The following is a 22,920-nucleotide window of genomic DNA, read 5'->3' on the forward strand; positions in this document are numbered from 1 at the left end:
CAACTGCTAGTTAGTTAATGCTGCTCAGTAGTTCAAGTAGGTTTGAACAGTGACCGAGTAGGTGGCAAGGAAAGGGTTTTATCCTTGACACCAGGCTAATGAATTAAAGAGTAGAGGGGTGATGGAACAGGTGGCAGCGGCTGTTTACCTTCTGCTGTTTGGTAGGCTGTGTACATTGACAGGGCAGGCGACTGGGGAGGTGTGTGCTCTTCGTCACAAGGTTCAGGTGTTACACTGGGGAGGGGGGGATAATGAAGTGGGGGTTAGCGGCTGGTTACCTAATGCTGCTTGGTAGTGCCAGTAAGCTGTGGTCATTGAATGGGTAGGCAATGGTGGAGGGTTTTTTTTTGTCATGAGGCTAAGATATTACGTGGGAGGGGGGTGATCAAATGGGGGTAGCAACTGTTTACCTAATGCACTATTAACTTGGGAACTTGTGTCTGCGCAATCAACTGTGGAGGGGGGTGCTCCTCTCTATGAGGCTCAGGTGTTATGCGGGAGGAGAGTGATGAAGTGGGGTGCAGTGGCTGGTACCTGGTGCTGCTCGGTAGGTTTAGTAGGCTGTGTTAGTGGACTGTGCCTGGGTAGGTGACTGGGGTGGGTGGAAGGGGAAGCTTTTTATTGCGAGGTTCAGGTTTAGAGGGAGGAAGCGGCTGGTTACCTGGTTCTGCTCAGTGATGGCAGTAGAGTTGTGGACAGTGACTGGGCCGGCGACTGGGGTGGGCGGAGGGGGGAGCTCCTCATCGTTTGGCTCAGGGGTGACAAGGGGGGTAGGTTCTTCGTAGTCACCAGGGTTGAGATCACGGTTGGTGCGGGCGTAGGTGACTGCATCGTCCTGCAAGGCCGTGTCCAGCAGCTGTAAGTATGCCAGTTTAGCGTGGGTTAGTGGTTAGTTTTGATAAGTGTGGAGTGGCTTTTAGCAATGCACACATGCTACATGCAACATGCAACATCCTATGATCTCACCAGCACACTTGGTTAGTGTTATCAGTGTTAGCTTTGGGAAAGTTTATTAGCTATAAAAAATTTTTGTTAACAGTTAAGGCAGAAATGATGGGATGTCAAATATGTAGCACTGGAAGTGGAAATGAAAATATATCCATTTATAAGTAGGAATGCTGCAATATCTTTACTAGCCAAATAACAGACTAAAATAAAAAAAAATTATACATTATTATAGATATACTGAGTCTATACCCAGTAAGATGTTTTAATACCTTCAAAAATTACCCCTCACATGGCTTGTTTAGTTTCTATTTAACTGTTGTATAGCTTTTACAAGGTTTTCGTACTACCAAAAACTTAAAAATAATCATAATATACTATTTTTTTTATAAAATGGTCAATTATGAATTGTGTAAATAATATTATGTGTATCATAATTATTATGAATTTGAAACAGTGGGAGAAAATATAGTTGAAAACAAGTAGATGACATACACCTTTTGTAAAGTATTATGAAATTGGTTTTTAAAGGCTGTTTATAATACAATAATTCTAAACAACACATTTACATTTTAAGGAGGAACATATGTCATTGTAATATGTTAGAACATTTAATTATGACTTTTTACTAGTTGAATTCATGTGCACCTTTAACTGGCTACTGTTAGATGTTGGCACACATGCCACTTTGAACTTCCAAAAGACATACATACTGTGACTTCATACAAACCAAGCTCATAAGTAATGGAGAGTTGATATTGTACACTAACTTCAATGTGTAATCAACAAACTGTAGCACTCACATACAGGGTCAGTTTATATCAGGGTTGTTAAATACAGCATTATTATGGTAGTTATGATGAAGCCATCATGGTGAACCAATTATTTATTTCCACAAAAATAATCATGAAAATTAAATAATTAAAAATGAATGTGGGAAACTTTTGAATTGTATACAGTTATGATGAGTAATGTTTTTTTTTACAGAATAACAAATATTTGGACCTTATTCAAGCAGTAAAGATTATGTAATAATTAAGTAAACTCACTTAACGTCAAGATATTATGGAGTGTTTCAATCTCAACTGTGTAAGTTCGTTTGTCTGGCATCAGTTCACAATTGATAAATTTTTCTTACGTGCAAGGTAGCCTTTTGTGACATACAGTGATAGTGTTCCTGGATCAATAAATACCTGTTTGAAAAAAGGAATAAATTGGAATAAATAATTTAAGGTTGAATTGAAGCAATTATTTTTTCTTTATGTACCATTATTTTCATGACCCATACCAACATGGACGTAGATTCCGGGGCCCGGTTCCCTTGGAATTAAGAATCCTCTCACTGAGGAGGGTCTGCCTGCACTTGCAAAAGCTTGACTATGAAATAGGTTTGATGTCAAAACTAAGTCCTGTGGAAAACTTTCTGTATTGTCGTAAGCTCGGAGGGTACGTTCTGGATGGTAAGTCGTTAATAGGGCGCCATAGTTTGAGAAGGACACACGGACCTGGCAGAGACTCCTCACAGGGCGTGACGTCACCCATGTAGAGACGAGATTTGGCCCTCCTAGCTAACCAGAAATTACATACACCTAGCTCCTCTCAGTGTTGGACAGATTGTCTGCACAGATTGTCAGTGATGTGGACTCTTTAGGCATCCCACACACCTGAGACTTACTGAGGGACAACACGTGGTTAGAAAGCCACACAGTTTTCTTACATGTTTTTATTCACTAGAAATATTATGCATGCTCCTTTACAATCTCACGTTTTAACTGTAGAAAAGCCCGAAGGCAAGAATCGGCTTAGGTGTGGTGCGAGCCACCCTCGTGGTCTCACAGAACGGATTCACGTAGTCTATTTAAAAGAGCCCATGAGTGGGGCATACATTAATTCATTAAGCAGTCTGCTACCAAGGCATGCCCCGAGGATGAAAGCGAAACTAATGTACATAATTAAATTAAACAGAGACAGAACTATACTCAGCGATGGCAACGGATGAATCCCTGGGATACTGGAGCATTGTACATCGGCTGGGGATGACAATAGAATCTGCGGCAGAGCACGCTCTCCGTAGTAACATGGCGTCTTCGCACCAAACTAGGAATCCGTTATGCTTATCCGAATTCGTGCCAGCGGTTTTTAAAATATGAACACATAAAGCACTTTTACAATTCAGACACGTCATTTTACGTCCTTTATGCTTCTTAAAGAAAACAGTAATTTAATATTTAAAACAGTTCCCAGTTCCCAGTTCTCTCTGTTCAGGTTACTTATTTATTTAAAACAACTAAACATGACCCTTAACGTTAAATCAGCTGAAACACAAAACACTTGGGGCAAAAAAGGAAAGGTTTACAATATAATTTACTGAAATAACTGCGCTCTCTTATGGTGGTATTTGGCATGCTATTTAAACACACATCACGTACGTTGACGAGGCAACAGCCGGGAAGGAATGGCTAAGGGCTGGGGAGGGGGTTTGGTCTTAACAGGCTCGTGGGGAGAAGCCCCGGTCGATATCAGTATATTTTTTAAGTTTTTTGCTTATTCATGCATGTAGGCCAAAATATGGGCAGTACACAACATACAAGCACCGTATCCAGAGATGACGTGTTGATTAACCCCACGTGCGAAACTCTCGGGCCACACGCCCCCCCCCCCCCCCCCCCCCTGTAAATTTCTGCGTGCCTCCCTTGCGAATCCTACAGGTTTGCACCCCTGCATACCATGAGAGGACACAGACCATCTTATCGACCCTGGTTTCAACTTGTAACTGGCAGACAACTCTTGGCCGAACTGCTCTCGAGGTCGAGACTCACTTTGTTCTCCTCGGAGATGGTGTCCTCGCTGTTCTCGCCGGGCGGGATCTCGCGCAGCGTCGCGTAGTCGCCGTCGTCCTCCTCTGACTCGGACAGCTGCTCCAGGCCGCCGCGCTGGGCCTTCCCCTTGCCCCTGCTCCCCGGCCTGGCCAGCAGCGACTTGCCCTTCTTGTACGCGCACAAGCTCCTGTGTCACCATGGCCATGCTCAATAAGGTGCGTGGCTACAACTGTGTTCTGGGAGGAGTGTGCGGGAGATTTTAAATTCTTCCTTACTTATTAGGTATTGCTGGAGATGAATTATTAGTATTTTTTTTATTGAACAAGAGATAATAATTGAGAACAATAAGGGTGTGGGTATGATCACAAATGAAAAAAAAAAGCCTTTTTCCGCGTCCTACACACTCGCATCTGTTCACCGGCATTTTTTGGTGGCTCTTTTGGAGGTTTATTCCCATGTTGCCTTTGATAATACCTCTTATCTGCTTCTGTTTCTTTATTATTTTTTGGCATTATGTTAAATCACGATCTCCAGCTGAATAAAATGAAAGAACAAAAAAAAAACTACAACCGAACATAAATTACACTTATAAAGTATATTAACTCACAAGTCTGTAAGTCCTTTTGACATGTAAAATCACAGTGTTTACATACCAATAATTAATTAAATTTATAAAGCTAACCTCTTAAGTCTATGCGTATTTTTTACATTTTTAATTACACTATTCACATAAAAATGAATGATATTATCAAGTTAATAGTACAAATCAATAACTCTTTTCCACGTGAATAAATAAATTTTAGATACTTTAAATAAAATAAATGAAGTAGTGCCAATCATTAGCCCTAACGAAAACTTAAGAGTAGACAAACACAAGCAGCATTACGAGAATTCCGTAGCATCACTGTTACGTCATTTTTACCTCTCCCTGCCGTCCCCCCTTCCGGCTGTTACAACTAGCATTTAGCATGCTATGCTATGTACCTATCCCCCTCCTCCCTTGCCGTTTTCCTATTATACTGCTAGTGCATGCGTTGGAGTGGTGTCATCGCTGATGCACTCTCCTCCTCGACCAGTTCCCACACCACGTACCTAACTATTTCCCTCATGCAATCAGAATTTTCGTAATGCTCGAAAATATTGTAACCATCTAAGCAAAGAAGTTTCACTTCAAAAAATTCTCAGGTGTGACTTCAAAAGCAAAGAGCACTACTATTCAATGGAATTTTCCAGCATATATTTTGCAATATACCTCCTTCTTCCCCCTAGTTCCGCCCCTGCTAAAGTATTATTTCAGGCTAGCCACTACGTGTTCTGATGGTTACATTGTTCTACTTTCTAACATCATTACTAACTTTTTCCATTTCTAGTTAAAAAGAGAGTGCCTATGCTGGAGTGTATATTACAAGATGTGCACTTGTTTTGATGACTGTATAATTGTATAAATAACTCTTAACTGTTCAGACACTATTGTTTTCAGTTTAAAATGACAGAAAATGCTTTATTTCTTTTGTGGTAGGTATTCGTTAGACCTTATCAGAAGAAATGCACATCCATAAAAAATATTGTTTACGTAACAAACTTTAACTACTTTAGTTGTCTCGCAATACATGGCCATAACGCAGTTGCCGAAAAGATGTCCAATGTCCCCTGGTAAAAAAAGATTTTAAGCATATTTTCACTTGTGCAATCCATAACATGTAAATCAATTTTATATTAGGAGCAGAGTTTCTCATCATCATGTGTTATTTGCACCCATTGATTCCAAGTTTTTGGAAGAGGGTTCCTATTAAATGTACACGGGGAGTGGGATTGCAGATGTACCACTTAAAACATAGCACTTCTCTGCGCTGTACTGATACACAGAACATCAGCTTGTAGGAGCCAACAACATTAACAATAATGACCTCACCATAATCCCTTGGCAAGGCTCTCATTCTCGGACCTCTAGGTTGTCAAACCTCACTTCGACAGTTCTGGTCTTTGCACCTTTTATGGTGCTAGACATATATGGCGGTCATACATAATGGATTAAGTAAAAATATTTACAAAACATTTTCCCTGTATGAGCAACTTCATGTGTATTGTACTCGTACATAAATTTTATCATGCGTCACCCGGCCTCTGTAGAAGGCCCGGGAAGTATCTGACGGGTGCTACGGGCGTTGCGGTGCTGCTGTTGTCCGAGGGGGGGGGGGGAGGCAGGCTAGTGGGACACTAGGCCGTTGGTGATGGGTCGCGGGTACTCTGCCCCTGTGTGCCCCGCCAGGTACGCGGCTGGAAATCTATCCTGAAATTCCCTACTTGGCTGTGAGGCCGTGAGGCCGTGTGGAGGACGGAATGGTGTGGAATAATCGTAGACGACACAGTTTATATTAAATTGGCTTTTAATCCACGGACTTCTCCGGTGTGGTACGCATGGGTACGCTGTACTCCCCACACATACACTACGCGGTGGCAGAACCGCTACAAAAGCTATGATAATGTGCTATGCGGCATCTGAGCCATTGTACAATTACACTAACACACGTTGATTACAAAACAAAACACGACACTAACATAACACTGTGAATTTGCCGCAGCAGTCTCGCGGGGGCGTGATTACTAGTTCGCCGGAGACGGCCAGCGCCGAAAGTTAATTGTCTTAGGAGGGCTCAATGAGCGTGATCCTAAATTCTATTCTACACTTACGTGAGGTTGCAGCCGGCAGGCGTATGCGCGGCGATCACAACGAAAACGAGTTGGCTGGAGTTGGCCAGTGCCGTAAATTGCGTGGTCCGCGACGCGGTGCGGAATCACCAAGGAAACGGTCGAGATAAGCCCGGGTCCGCGAAATACACGCTGAGTCTACATGAGCAGCAATGAATTAAAAAGATTTGGTTATTAAATCAAGTACAGAGTGAACGATCGGTGGAACAAAATTGAAGGCTGCTCACGGACACACGTCTTGACCCGGCGCGGAGTGGTTGGAGACTGTCGAACATGGCCGCCTTACTAGGGAGGAAAACTTTCACCTCCTTTGTGAGTCAGCGCCAAAAACTTATATCAACTTAATTTGCTCTATTATAAGCTAAAAACACGTTCCAGGTGCTCAATTAAAAGTTAGCACCTGGTAATTGGGTGCTTAAGGCTTAACAACTGTTTTATAGTACATATTTAATTATTTGAATTGTGGAATCAAGTTGGCGACTGTAAATTTATTAACATATTGTCTCACTGTGAACTGTTTTAGTGGGATTTCTCCTAATCTGACTCGAACATTGTCATGGGCACTTTAATTAAGGCCAGTGGCCGCGGTGACTGGTAATGAGGTTCGTTGTCTACTCCGTGCGTGCGATGCTCGCACGGAGTAGCTGCGATGTGCTTGTTTAATGCCTGTGAATTAAAAATTGTGTCCTAATGTCTTGTTCCTTAATTGTTTAATGGGGTCGAGCCCCCGGGGTTTCGTGCCCTGAAGTTTTTTTGAGTCTAGTTGGTCACGCTGAGGCGCTCGCCTGACCTATTCCTGCTGTGCTAGGGGTGCGCTCTGCAAACGGGATCTGGTACTAGTGGTGCGGAGCACGGGCTTAGAGGCCATGGTCCGGACGACGTCAACTTGAGTTAAAATAGTTTCAGATGAGCAATGCAACTAGATATGTTAAAAAGTGTGTGTGTGTGTGTGTGTGGAGTCCATGCGCGACAGAAGTGAAATGTTTTGCTGATTAGGTATAGATAGAGATAAAATATTAGTATATTTTTTATTGAAGAAGAGAGAATAATTTAGAACAGTAAGGAGATGTGGGTGTGATCTCAAATGGACACTTTCAATAAAATAAAAAACTGAACGTAGACAAACACAAACAGCTTTACGAGAATTCCGTGGCATCACTGCTACATCATTTCTACCTCTCCCCTTCCGTCTTATCTTTCGGCCGTTACAACTAGCATATAGCATGCTATGCAGTGTACCTTTCCCCCACCCCTTTTGCTATCTTCCCATTTGACTACTAGTGCATGTGCTGAAGTGGCATCGCCGCTGACACACTCTCCTCCTCTACCGGTTCTCCCACCACCTATCTAACTATTCCCCTCATGCGATCGGAATTTTCATAATGCTTGAAAATTGTAGCCACCTCAGCAAAGAAGTTTTACTTCAAAAATTTATGATTAGCTGTCAAATTAACTGTGTATTTCTCACACAAAGTTGGAATTTAACTTTCTGTCACAACAAATATGAATATTTTCCAGTGCCAATACCAGCAATGTTAATATTATTGGAAAATTTACTATAAACAAACTGGCATTTGGGGAAGTGGTTGCATGTTTAAACTCACCGGTTGGTCGGACCGTTGAGAGAGTCGTCGAACGTAACCTTGTGCTTGGCGCCCCCAAGTTTGCGGTTAAGCCACGTGCCGCGGTCAGACGTGGTGACGGGCGAGGTCTTGGGGCTGATTGGCTTCGGTCGCAGCCAGTATATCTGCTCGTCTCCTTCGTCCATGGAGCTAACCCCACTCCCGCCTGTCACAAGTGAAAAAACACACACATCTCTAAATAATGTTAAACAATGTCACTATCTGCGTCTGTATGTTCGCTTATTTCTTATAAACTACACTATGGATTTTGATGCGGTTTTCACCATCGTTTGGAGAATTTCGTTCAGAAGGTTTAGGTGTTTAATATTTTCATACTAATTATTCCCTTCTGAATTTTTATATATAATTATTTTAAAAATATTGTATTATTTTATATCAGAAATAAAATTCATTTGCACAATATTAAAATCAAATTAAAGTTTTTGTTATGACGTCGACCGGGGCTACGCCATCCCTGAGCCCGATGTGCCTCACGCCGTCGCCACCCCTCTCCTCCCACCAACACCCTCTATTTCAAACCTCCTGCCCCGTGTGCAGGTGTGTGTGCGTGTGAGCCTTGGCCCTGCAAGAGGCAGCAGCTTCAGTGCCACGTTCCCGTAAAAACTTAATTAAAAAAATAAGTAATTGTAATGTAAACATTTTATTTTCATTTTTTTTTTTTAAATTCCTAAGTGTTTATGTTTTAAGTTTTAGTTAGTAAGGACGGTGCAGCGCCTCAGGCGGGCAACCCCGGAACTACCCGCAACTACTTTTTTTGAACTTTAACGAATAAATTAAAAATAAGTTAAGTTTGGTAATGATAAATCACTGTTGTCAGTTTTTGCTTAATGTTTAAGAGGGTTTTTCATGTTAATATGTTACCAAGTATCCACCTGGTAACATAACGGGAACTTAACGCTTCCTGGCGGCCATGATGCCCTGGCCTCGCCAGTCAGCTTCCGTTCGCCGCCCGGGGTAGAAGGCCTGCGCTCACCTCGTCAACTTCAATATTTTAGTTTCACTGATCTGGTAACATCCGTCGCTCCGTAATTATTTTTTAAAACTTTTTTTCTTTTCCTCGAGGTCTACCCCGGTAGACCTCGAGGAAAAGAAAAAAGTTTTAAAAAATAATTTAATTATTTTAATAATTAAATTCTTTTCCTCGAGGTCTACCCCGGGAGGATGGCTCTTTAACCTAATTATTTAAATCCAGTTGGATATTTTATTTCTTAATACGTAACGAACTTTCGAGGCCAGGCCACGAGGTGACCTGGTCAGCCTTTAAACCGGTGTAATACTCCTGTTGCCATGTTATTTCAGTGTATCAGTGAATAACTCTTTTCACGTAATTACTTATGTAACATTTTATTTCCTTGTGCCACTCGACATCAATAAAGAGCTTTCCCTAGACTTCTGTGAGTTTCACTGAGCAGCCGCGTGCGGAATCTTCTGAGTCCCGAGGCGTGTGGGACGCCTTAAGAGCCCACTAGTGCTACTGCGCAAAGGGGGAGTCGAGCCTAGTCCCCACACGGGTCACGTCACGGCCCCGAGCGAGGAGTCTACGGCCGGGTCCACGTGCCCCTACACGTGGTGGCGCCCAAGTTACGCAGTTTCAGTCTATCAAAAAAGCCTCCCCCCCCACCCCCCCCCCCCCCCAGCGACAGTTATATTCATTGAGTGCCTTACAACCTCCTAGAATGAATAAAGATAGAGAAATTTTAATGTTTTGTAATCAAATCGTAAAAAGATGCTTTTAGGGCACGTACATGGATTATTTATGACTAATACATCAAATGAATTTACTATGGAATAGTAGGTCTTAAAAAGGCCTACAGAAAAGTCCAATAGCATATTTCTATCTTCTAAGGAAGACTCACAGTAACCACTTTTATCTTTAATAATTGGTTACAAATAATGAGTTATTTGTAGTAGATTGCATCAGTGCGAAGCTGGGCATGCCACTAGAGTAACAATAACTGCATTTAACTGATGTATGTAGGTACATTAGTAAAAGTGAAAAAAAATATTTAATTCCAGAAGTGAAAGGTTCGTTGTATCCAAAAGTTTGCTTGTAAAAAAATATTTTGGAAATATTTGAAATAATTAGAATTTATTAGTTATTTTTTAAGTTACCTACTTAATGTTAAATTTTATGGATTATTTATTATGTTTAAATTGTAAAGGGAAATGCTTTGGACTGTCAAAATTGGCGAAAGCAAGTTGCTTTTTAAAAGTAAATACAGACATAAATGTATGCTAGTGTTATGTTCTTCATATGTCTTTATTTATTAAAGACAACACTCAATAAATTGTAGTTCTCACTTACAAAACAGGACTGTAGTTCCCACTGTAGGCCCCCACCACCCCTGGTCCTGTTCACGGGGTGTAGAAGCCCCCTGTATGACGGCTTGGGAATGGCTCTTCCACTCCCTTGCCCACGGCCTGCTGGGAAAAACTCCCTCTCATGGATGCTTTTGATCATCCAATGCGAAATCCAAAAAAGGCTCCGCACTGTCTCCTTGCGAGACCAGCTGGGCTTCTTGTTGTAAGGGCGGCGTTATCGCCAACCTAGGGTTCCTTCTTGTCCAAGCCTGCTACAACCTCTGCTGCTTCTGGATGCACCCCTGACTGAAGTGCACCGCAGTAACTGGTCAATATGTCGTCTGGTGATCAGTCCTCTGTCCTCTTGAACCTGGTAAGTCACTGGGCCTTCCCTCCACAACACAACCCCTGGGACCCACTTAGGGCCGGTAAAATAGCTGCGAATTAGTACCGAGTCACCTTCTCGGAAGTAACGTCCAACATTAACCCACTTATCCCTGGCTCCCCCATCCATCTCTTGACCTAATGAATGGGGAGACAACTTGTCGAAACATGTACGCAGTGTACGGCCCATTAAGAGCTCTGCTGGTGTTTTCCCTGTCACCCTACTGGGAGTTGTGCGCACCGCAAATAACATTCTCTGTAGTCTAGTACTCCAATCCCCTAATTTTAACTTCCTCAGCTTATCCTTGACCGTCTGGACCGTCCGTTCTGCTAGCCCATTACTTGCTGGATGATATGGAGGTGCGTAATGGAAGGTGATGCCGTTCCTTTGCAAGAATGCCTTCATTTCACCCGATGTAAAGGCCGTTCCATTATCTGACACCACCATGTCCGGGATTCCATGGGTGCTAAAGATGCCTCGCAGCTCCCGTACCACGGCTGCTGATGATACTGTTGGCACCAGCTTCACCTCCGGCCATTTCGAAAACGCGTCCATTACACTAAGGAATGTTTTCCCTTGAAACGGGCCAGCAAAATCCATGTGCAGACGAGACCATGGTTTCTGAGGCACACTCCAAGCTGCATGTGTCTATGCCGGGGCTCTCCGTTCTGACTGATAGGTCTCGCAGATACTAACAACATGCTCTATTTCTCTGTCAATTTTCGGCCACCAGAAGTAACTCCGTGCTACAGCCTTAGATCGCACTACACCATCATGTGATGCATGTAACCTTTGTAGCAGATCTGCTTGTAATTTGTGTGGAATCACCACCCGTGTTCCCCACAGCAAACAGTCTCGATAAACTGTGATTTCCACCCTTCTATTCCAATACGGTCGAAACTGCTCCTGTGGTAACTCCTGAGGCCAGCCCTGTAACACAAACTGTTTGACCTGTTTGAGGACTGGATCTTCCATTGTGGCCTGTGCGACTGCATGAGCGTCTAAGGGTGCTTCTGGCAATTCCTCCAACATAAGTACTTCTGCCACTCTTGGAATGGGCCGGTCTTGTCGAGATTGCGTAACCCTACTTAAGGCATCTGCATGTCCAATCTGCACCCCCGGCCGGTATGTGATTGTATAGTCGTACATGCCTAACAGCAAGCTCCAGCGTAGCATATGCGGTGATAAAATATCTGGAGTCGGGCGCCGTGGATCTAACAATCGCAGTAATGGTTTGTGGTCTGTTATAACTGTAAAGGACCTGCCTGCCAAATACTGCCGAAATTTTGTCACCCCAAATATCACGGCCAAAGCTTCTTTATCGATTTGAGCATAGTTACGTTCACATTTCTGTAATGTGCGAGACCCAAATGCTACTGGCCGTTCCTCTCCATTGTCCATGACGTGTGCCTAAACAGCACCAACTCCATATTGTGATGCATCGCAGGTTAGCACCAAAGGCCGTGAAGGATCGTAATGCACCAATACACTGTCTGCCTGTAAGAGCTCCTTGGCCTTGGTAAATGCACTAACATGTTGTTCTCCCCACTCCCACACAGCATTCTTTTCGAGGAGCCGGTGTAGTGGCTCCAGTGCATTTGCCTTGTTTCCCCAAAATCTCTCATAAAAATTCAGTAACCCTAAAAATGCCTGTAGTTCTTTTACATTACAGGGCTCTGGCACATTGGAAATAGCATTCACTGTGTCTTGTGTAGGGTGAATACCCTCAGCATCTATCTTGTATCCCAGAAAGTTTACTACTGTTGATGCAAACACACATTTAGCTTTCTTTAATCGCAATCCAGCTTTTTCAATTCGAGAGACCACCTCTGTTACTCTAGCCCAATGTTCTTCTTCATTTGGACCCGCTATCAACACATCATCCAGCAGTACCACAACAACACTTACCCCGGCTAATAGGGTTTCCATCAATCTTTGAAATACTGCTGGGCCACTACTCACTCCAAACTGCAACCTATGAACCCTAAACAGGCCCTTAATCGTGTTGACCGTTAGCAAATCCGCTGTTGAGTCGTCAACTCGTACCTGAAGATAGGCCTCCTCCAAATCTAATTTTGTGAAGTATTTTCCTCCTGCCAATGATGCCAGTGCTTCGTTGATCGTCGGCATGGGATAACTCTCTGTCATGCATACAGTGTTTACTGTATCCTTGTAGTCTGCACAAATTCGTATGAACCCATCTGCCTTCATTATTGGCACAATTGGGGTTGCCCATGCAGAGTAAGGGACAGGCTCATAAACTCCTCTTGCCACGAGTTTGTCAATTGCCACTCCTACCTTTTCTCTGATCGCAAATGGCACTGATCTACTTTTCCTAAAAATAGGCTTGACTTCGTCTTGAAGGATGATAGTTACTGGTGGACCATTGTACTGTCCCAGATCACCAGTGTCGAACACACTAGGATATCGTAATAGTAGTTCCCGGACCCACCTGTTTTCACCTTGCACTGACTTTGACCCATTTACATCGACCTCATTCATGTTCCCTCTGCCCTCTGCCACTGTAAATATACCTTCAACTGAAATACCCAAGGGCTAAAACTAATATCTCCCCAATAAACTGGGCCCATTACCCGCAGCTACCAACAAGGGAAGCGTCGCATTTCTGCCACTGCTCAATCTCACCTCAACCTTCTTAGTCCCTTTTACCGTCAACTGTTCTTGTGACCACGTGCGCAAAGCAATGTTACATCTGTCCAAGACTGGCAGCTCCGGCCACACCAACTTGTAGATTTCCCAGCTGATGACTGAAAAACTGGCCCCCGTATCAACTTCCATGCTGTGATTATGGCCATTAAGCCACAGGTTTACAACCATTGGTGCTCTAGTCTTCAACTCCTGGAGGTTGTACAAACTATACATTGCCAACATGCCTTCTTGCTCTTGCTCCTGTAGGCCAATTGCCGTATCATAAAGCATATGCGTCGTACCATTATGAACTGTTCCTCCCGTCTTTTTTTGTATGTTCCTGTCTGTGTTTATCTTCTTTTTCTTTATGCATGCTCTTTCTAAGTGACCCCGTCGTGAACAGTAACGGCATACTGTTGTTACATGCCTACACGATTCTGCTGAATGGGGCCCTGAACATCGCCAACATGGCTGCTTAAGGGGAAATTCTGGAAATTGTGTCTTTGTAACTACATGCTCCATACGCTTGCTCCGGTCTGTACCTCTTTCCCCTGCCACGACATGCACCGCATTGTGGTCACCATCAAGTGGACTTACCTCTGTGCTTGCATCACTTCTTACTTGCGAGACATTACTCCCTGCTGCCTCTGCCGCCATGGCAATGTCGACCGCCTCCTTGAAACTGAGCTTATCCTTAGCCAACAAAGTATGCTGTACCGCCCTGTCACGCGCCCCACACACCAGCCGGTCCCGTAACATTATTTCCAAATTCGGGTAGTTACAATGCGCACTGAAATGTGTCAACTCTACTACATACACTGCTATACTTTCTCCCTCATTTTGATCTCGTTTGAGAAACTTGTAGGTCTTCACGATCTCGCTGGGCTTCGGCTCAAAGTGCGCCGTGAGCTTCGTAAACACTTCACTCAGTTGCACCGCATCAGTTCCATTAGGCGCGATTAAACACGTGACCAAGTCATAAAGCTCTGAACCACAAACTGTAAAAAACACCGCATGCTTTGCATCGTCAGTTTCAATTTTATTTGCAATGAAATAAAACTGAATTTGTTCTCTATATGACTTCCACGTGTCCCGACCCGCCACGAATTCCCCAATCACTCCGATGGTAGCCATACTTGCTACAGCTCCCGTATTATTATTCTCACCCGCACCCCTACAAAATATCCTCGTCGCCACTGTTATGTCTGTTCATTGTACTTCGCCCGATGGGCTGCGATTCTGGTTGCCCGACCTAACACACATCGGCCATTCGGTCCTGCACCAACAACAACAACCTAATCTATCTACACTTCCGGCCTCCACACTTCTTGGCATGGCTGCCAACCTAGAACTATTGCACACATACACTACAACCCACTACTGGAATTTTAAACAACTCTGACTTTATAGGAAACCAGCTCAATGCATCAGCATGGCCAATTTTGGACCCTGCCTTGTGAACTAGCTGGTAGTCATACATGGCTAGCCACGAATTTCAACGCAATAGCCGGGAGACAGTATGTCTGGAGTTTTCTTAGTGGGATCCAATAGGTGCAGTAAGGGCTTATGGCCACTCACAATAGTAAATGGTCTTGCTGTCACATACTGGTGAAAATTTCGGGACTCTAAACATAATAAATAGCTAGCGCTTCTTTATCCAGTTGTCAGTAGTTTCTTTCCTGCTTATGCAAAGTTCGTGATCCGAACACAATAGGTGCTTCATACCCATCTTCCATTACATGGGCCAAAACTGCACGCTCTCCATATTCAGAAGCATCACAGGTGGGGATGAGATGCTTTTATTGATCTTAGTGTGTCAGCACCACATCCGACTGCAACAGTAATTTTGCTTTGCCGCATACCTCACTATGTTCATGAGTCCATTTTCAAGGTGTCCCATGATCCAATAAGCGGTGAAGGGGTACAGAAGCTTCATCCTTCAGGAACCTCTCATAAAAGTTTAAAATACACAGAAATAACTGAAGCTGTTTATGGGATGTCAGTTATGGAGCCTTGTGAATCGCTTTGATCTTCTCCTCTGTTTCATGCACACCTTCTTCATCAATTTTGTACCCAAAAAAAACACCACACTGTATAAAAATAAAATTGCAAATTTACATATTTATTAGAGCTAGAGGTGATGAACAACATGTAAGTTATGTACAGTTACATTTTATACATGTGTTCATAAAAGAATGCCCCAGTTTCAGTAGTATATTACAACAGTTTAATTTAGACTATTTACAACAAACCATACATCAAGTTAAAGGTAAATAACCTAGTTTTCCTTACAAATGTTCAATATGTGCACCTTTAGTTATACAGCACACATCCAAGAAAAAGTCTAATTCTTCCCACACTTTGGTTAACAAGTCCGGAGTAATGGAAACAATAGCTTCTTCAATTACGTGTCTCAACTCTGGCGAATCATTTGGTAGCGGTCACAATCTTTTATAAAGCCCCAAATGAAAAGAGGTGAATGTGGAAGCCAGCTATAAAGAGCTCTGTTGTCTCGACCACTACGAACATTCCAACGGTCAGGGACTTTGAAGTTCAACTACTCTGGTACAAAGAGATTCCATGGGGACCAACTGAATACAATGAAAAATACTAAAGTACAATGGAAACCAAAATCATTCAATAAAACTCACTAAAAAAACAAAATAAACTAACAAAAACTATATATATATATATATATATATATATATATATACACACACACACACACACACACACACACACACACACAAACTTAATGCCTTGCAACAGAAAAAAACACACACACCATTAAACCACAAATAAATGTTAAATCACATCCATTGAGAATTACGACAGAAATCAAAAGAAAATGGACCATTTCCGCATTGAAAGTAATGGTGAATGCTGTTTTTTTTATTCCCTTTGTAAATCTATTGGTCTATGTGTCCTTTTTTCTGTTATAAATTTTTGGTAGTGTAACCATTCAACCTAAACCCCTAACAAACAAATTAATTCATTCAAAGGTGGCTACAGGAATACTTTTCGGGAGGGCTATCGTACAAAGAAAGGATGACTTTGCAAAACATGACGTTAAATAAGTCAAAGATTGGCCTTGGGATATTTAAAGGTTAATGATGTCAAATACTAATAATTAAAATTTTCATGTGTATTTAATTATGAAGGTTAAGCACAAAATTACTTCACAAAATAGATAAGATTAAAAAATTGTAAGCTTGGGATAGGCTCTCGCCCTCGATATGTTCGATGACTACGACGGGTTCCAGCGCACCTTGAGCGGCCCTCGCCTTCCTGTCCAAGGCCGCCTTCTGGATGACGCCCATGATGGCCTTCTTCGGCGACACCTCCGAGATGGTGTAGGTGCGGCCGTTGCCCACGACGAGCAAGGGCACGGCGGCGCCGGCGTCGTCCGGCCCCTGGCGGCCCGACGCCAGGTCCACGTCCGTGACCAGCTTGACGGAGCGCGCCGACTTGACGGCGGCGCGGCCCACCGTCACGCGCAGCTTGAAGGTCCAGCGCTGCTTGATGGTCAGCAGCAGCCACACCACCACCCACAGGAACAGGTGCAGGATGCCGCCGATCACGCACGCCAGGACGGCCCCGTCCAGGCTGGCCCTGCGCATCGTCACGCACACACAACATTACGATAACATCTATCCAAATCTATCATGTTGCGCGTTCTTTAAATGATTCCGTGCAATGGGGAATTTTGATCTAAAACAATTCCTTGGTCACGAGAAAAATTCAAATATGAAAAAAAAAAACACAGAAAAATGTCCTAAATCAGCTGATGTCCAAAAGATAAACCCAACGATGAACCTAAACATGTATTATTGACAGCACAACGACGACAGCACAGACCAACACATTCAAACTTAAATATCAGACAGCACAAGAATTCCGTAGAAGGAATTTAGTCATAGGAAAAAAAAAAAAAAAAAAGCACAAAAGAACACAGTGGGCTAGCAACGATGAGACAGAGTTTCAACAATAACAGTAAATGAAGACAGACAACAAAACCCAGGACAACACAGCAAATATAGGAACACAATGATGGAGATAAACAGATATTATGGACAACCCTTTTATCATAGGGAACCTACTGTGCTCGTCGGTGTTGTCGTCCTTGTGTTTTCCACCTTGTCTTGTCCATAATACCTGTTTTGGTTCGTTGTTGCGTTTATTTGACATCAGCTGATTTAGGATTTTTTTGTTGGTTTATGTTTTAATTTTTATTTCTAATTTTGCTTTTATGAATTTTTCCCATGACAAACAGTACAAAACTTCAATGGCGTAAGTCCAAGAAATTGTTCATGCTGTATCGCCGTATCGGTGAATGCACATGGATAATATTCTGTCAAGTTAGCCACTTTCATGTAAGAACATGCTAGTTTTAATTTATCTTGTCTTTTGCTGACACTAACGTCGTTTGGAGTGTTTTGCAAATTATTATTTTTTTGGTGATATTTACTTAAAGCTATGAGAAATCTGTCCCCTTTGAATGAAACAAAATAGGGAGTTATACTTTTTTAACAGAATAAGATTTCATTCTGTCCACACACGGTGAAGCAGGACACCCCCTGCCTGTGTCCCTGTGAGCCGAGGTAGTGAAAGCTGGAGCATGTCAGGAATACACACGACTCCAGTTAAAAATGGTATTATCCTGTGTAGAGGAAGCTTCCTAACACCACTGACGAAAACCAGGGCGCCTGCCGCAACATGCTCTACGTGGTTGCCCTTTCGTAGCAGCCTGTGGATGCACCCTACCGGGAACTGAAGTCCTGCCCTATTAAGTGATTCCTCATATTTTCAAACAACTTTTTCATCAAAGCAATTATCAATGTAGTAATGCATTCTCATAAATATTATTTTCAACACATTTTAAACAATTATTGGAACTACTTGCAGCTAAGCAACAAACACATTATATTTCTTATAACCGAGGTCTTATAACTGAGGTCAATAAAACCATGGTGGACAATATTTCCCTGCAGTAATAAAATGGGGGTTGTTGACATTTTCTCTCGCGTAATTTTTAAACAAATCTGTTATTGATTTAAAACAAAAAAATATTAACATATAAATCGATATTAACAAAAAACTTATTGTCGGAACAGTATCAGATAAGCTGGTTTCGCGAAAAATGCATTCATAAGTGTCAGATTGATTGACAAGAAGAAAAATAATCACCACGCAAAATATGCTATAGTGGTAGCGTATTAAGGATTTATAAATATAATGCGACGGAAAAGTGAAAATACAACATTATGTACTTAAGTGAAATAATGTTTAAAAAATTACAACCCATTCCAACAGTGCGATACTCTTACTATGTACAAGAAGTGTTTAAGTTTCGACCACGAGCGTATATACAGCTAATACGAGGGCTATTTGTCAATGAAGCCCCATTTGGTCATTAAAAAAAGATAAACTCGTGAGAAAAAGTTTCTATTTACGGTGTAAGTTTACTACAGACCTACTTTATATTTTCACATAATCGCTATTCAGTTTGAAGCTCTTTTCGTAACGCTGCACTAGTTTATTTAACCCTCTGCACCGAAGTTCGCCGCCTGGAAATGATCTAGTTGGACAATCGTAATTTTGTAATTTTTGCTGTGATTGTTGACCCACGTTTCATCAAACCAACAAAAATGTCGACTTTTTCGTGCCAAACAACGCTAGCCATCATTTGTCGACTCGATTACGGAGATTTCTTAAAACCTTTTCCGGAGTGTTTACAAAGCCCCTTTACTTACGCTACGCGCATTGCGTACTCGAGGTCTATGATGCCGAATGGCTAAGGCATCCGCTCCATTCCCAGGCGGCTAACTTCTGTGCACAGGGGTTAAAGAAACTGGTGCAGCGTTACGAAAAGTATTTGGAACTGAATGGCGACTATGTGAAAATGTGAAGTAGATATGTAGTAAACTAAAACTGTCAATAAAAGCTTTTTCTCACGAGTTTATTATTTTGTTTAGTGACCAAACGGAGCTTACTTTGCGAATAGCCCTCGCACATCTCCGCGACACAGACACGCGGCCAGTGTTGTGTTCCTCTGGACGAGATCCCAAGAGCAAACCAGTGACACAGACACTACGGACCACACGAATAAGTCAAGGTTTGTGATAGCTTTGAATATATATACTGTATAGAAGTCGCCAGCCCATGTTAAAATTTCTAATACGGTTTGAGGTAGTTGGTTAATTCACCGCCGCAATCGCCACCATCTCTAGGGCATCGACTTGTAGTGGTCCCTAGCGGACAAGTGTCGAACTCTTCATACACCCCTTCCCCCTCCCGTTGAACGACCTTGAGCTGCAGTGAATGATGGGTGGGGGGTGCGGGGAATGACAGCGGGCGACAGTGTTGCGCTCTAACGTGTAAATAACAACCTAAGACGATACAGGGCGTTACGGCAGCGCCCTGCAGCGGTGAAGTTCCCAAGCTGCTCATCATACGCTCCTGAAAAACGTAGAGTAAATTCTATCCACTCGCGACTTCTATACAGTATATATATTCAAAGGTGATAGGGTGAGTGCACCACCGCCCTAGCGTAGCCTTTCGAGTGCAGTGCGTGTAGCATACTTTTCAGGCAACTGACATTCAACCTAGGACCGTATTTCCCCCTAAAGTCTTACCTGAGAGTTTTCCGACTTACAACCTTTATTGAGAGTTTCGATGAACTTGTAGTAGTATTCCAAGAAATAAATGTGACCATGGTCACCAGTGCGCAATGGTTCTTAATGACCATTTTTGTTACAATTATTGGTTTAATTTAGTTATTACTGTTAAGTGTAAGTTAGACAATTTTTGTTAAGTTGGTAAACTGAGCTGAGCTATTAGTTGGTATTTTTAACCCTTTTTTAAGCTGTTAATAAATTTGAGTAAATATAGATGTAGTAAAGTGTTACGTAAATTTTAGTAAGGGGAGCATAAGTTCCTTTTTTCTAAATTTATATTTATGTTGTACTGGTTTGACTGAGTCCCGAGGCGCAGCGCTAGTTGTGTGCTAGTGACGTCATGACGAATCAGTTGTTTGCCACGGAAGGCGTGAGAAAGTGTGTGACCAAGTAAGAAGCGTCGTAAGTTGTGTCGAACAGTTAAGATAAGTCCCCGCTGAAGAATTTAAGAATTTAAGCCACTATTTAGGCGTGTCAGAAAAAAAAAACACTAATACTATAGTTTAATTGAAGTAAACAACATTTCCCCACAAAAGGACGGAACATCTTAAAATGTCGCTCGTCACTGCTTTGAGGAAATAGCGTGCAGAAAACTAAATATGCCATTTATTTACACGCCATTCCATTTGCAACAATAGCAACGGTTTCGTAAATTAACTGCATTTTAAATGTATAAATGAGAGACGTGCGTCCTGTCGAACTTTGGTTTTACTGAAATTTTTTAATATCGGTAGAAGAGTGAAGTATCCAGAAGATGTGCTTATGCACACAACTGGGACTGAAATAATTTTTACTTAAAATATAAGTTTTTAAATTTTATGTAGCACTTCTTTGAAAGGCATTCCTTAGTCATTATCACTGTATTTAGCACAGTATGTTTGTGTGTTTCTTTTTTTATATGTCTTTTTGTTGGCGCTTACTGGTTAAAGATCAGTAAAGATCTTTTAGTTTCCTAGAATGTGGGGGAAGGTGATTGTGGTAGTTGGCGCAGTGCTGGCCTTCAGGGACGTCGGAGCAGGGGGGGCAGCAGGGGCGAGTCGCCTTCGTGCTGTTATGCATGGGGGGGGGGGGGGGGGGGGCGAGAGTAGCATTTCGCCCCCCTTCTTTTCTCAGAATAAATGTTTTGGTCCCAGTAGTATTTTTCCCAACCAGTAGTTACAAACGTTGGATTGGTGATCACATTGATTAGAAAATCAAATTTATGATTGTCAATATACGTACTGTAAAATGATTGCAAATTCCTAGATGGTATTTTATTTAAATTGTACTACATCTACTGTCAGAGTAGTATTTAATACATATACGTCATCAAATTCTTGTTTCCCTAGGACTTTTCGCCCCCCCCCCCCCCCCCCACTCATGAAAACGTCCCGACGTCCCTGCTGGCCTTGCAGTGCCAGCATTCGACGCAGTCGCGGTGACCCACGAGGGCAGTCGGGGGCTCGGCGCGCTCCTGTGCACCAGCGACACGCTACCTGGGCGCCCGCGGGGTTGAACCACTGGCAGTTGCCCTGGGGCTGCTAGTAGTCTGCATGCCGGCGAGTACGTGTACCGCGCAGACTAGGTCTGTGGCACCTCGACGACTAGCCTGTGACATTCCTCGCGGGTCTGTCGGCTGTCCAGGAACCAGAGAGCCGACAGGCAGGGCGACCGCCGCGATCTCCTGCAGCGAGAAATCCGCGCGCGTTCCGAGACGTACTTCGCGGAGTACGAAAACTCCTGGGGGAATTTTGTCCTTCTGTGACAGGACGGAAAGCTGTGCTCCAATAGCCCGAAAGGACCTTAATTGCGCGGTGATATTCGGCCACACCGGAGACGTTGACCTGGAGATGTGCGCGGCATCGAGCCAGACAGGACCACTTCTCGGCGAGGGACTGTTTGCGCGCGGCGCGGACAACGGGACAGTTGTGACTCCGAGTCCAGCCAACACGCAAACATTTTTCTCGGGCGCTACCGGCGGCTGTTGGGGAGGGGAGGATGGGTTCTGCCATCTCGTCATGTTTTCGCTTTTTTTTCACGCGTTACTTGGGCTTACCATCCTTGACGGCCGTCAGCTCCGTCGCATGGCGGAGGCACCGATGTCGAAACGTCCATGGTAAGTAGTTGTCGTGTCCTTAGACAGACTATCAGCACTTGGATCACCCACTGACTGAACCCCAGGATTGCGGCTACGCAGAGAGGTGCTGCACCTCAGGTGTTAAAAGCTGTATTGTTAGTTAGTTAGTCAGTCAGTCAGTCAGTCAGTCAGGCAAGCAGCTTACTTTCCCTGTGCACACAAGTGCGCACAGGCATTTCCTTGGTCGCTTGTGGACCACAGCAGAGGCAGCTCTCGAAACTTCACAGCACCCTGGGCACGTACTCTCGGGTCGGCTACTACCTGCCCTCTCCCAGCAGCTTCGACCACAGGTCGCAGGCCGTTCAGAGCAAGGGGTGTCACTACGGGAGGGAGGGAGGGAGGAGCAAGGCACCTGTACACGACGGTGTAGTCGTAGAGCAGCGGCGCGTTGCAGAGCGCGATGGCGAGCAGCACGCACAGCGCCGCGCAGTGCGTGAAGTAGCCCCAGCCGCCGCGCCGTCGCTCGCGCAGCACGATCACTCGCCGTTCCCGCTCCTGGTTCAGGAACGCGGTCAACCTGCAACACCGTGACCGCGTTTACATTTTTAACTCTTTTTTTTCTTTCAATGACGGTTTGGTGGACCTGGTTTTCAACTTGGAATGTTGGCAACATGTAGTGTAATCAGGGGCGCAACAACTAAATTTCCAAAAGGGGGGGGGGGGGGCAATATACATT

General features: G+C 43.5%; 1 protein-coding gene across 1 annotated transcript in view; it reads right to left on the minus strand.

The window, feature by feature from the left end:
* The window catches only part of LOC134531337 (protein tincar), a 300,099-nt gene that overhangs the window by 31,460 nt on the left and 245,719 nt on the right, over positions 1 to 22,920 (minus strand). Inside the window, exons 5-9 of the mRNA XM_063367034.1 lie at positions 22,597 to 22,761; positions 16,720 to 17,063; positions 8,078 to 8,261; positions 3,765 to 3,951; positions 662 to 856 (exon numbers count right to left, since the gene is read on the minus strand). Of these exons, the coding sequence (XP_063223104.1) occupies positions 662 to 856; positions 3,765 to 3,951; positions 8,078 to 8,261; positions 16,720 to 17,063; positions 22,597 to 22,761 (1,075 nt within the window). The remainder of the gene's footprint in view (positions 1 to 661; positions 857 to 3,764; positions 3,952 to 8,077; positions 8,262 to 16,719; positions 17,064 to 22,596; positions 22,762 to 22,920) is intronic.

This window comes from Bacillus rossius, chromosome 3 (genome assembly GCF_032445375.1).
Source record: "Bacillus rossius redtenbacheri isolate Brsri chromosome 3, Brsri_v3, whole genome shotgun sequence".
In the NCBI taxonomy this organism is placed as follows: domain Eukaryota; kingdom Metazoa; phylum Arthropoda; class Insecta; order Phasmatodea; family Bacillidae; genus Bacillus; species Bacillus rossius.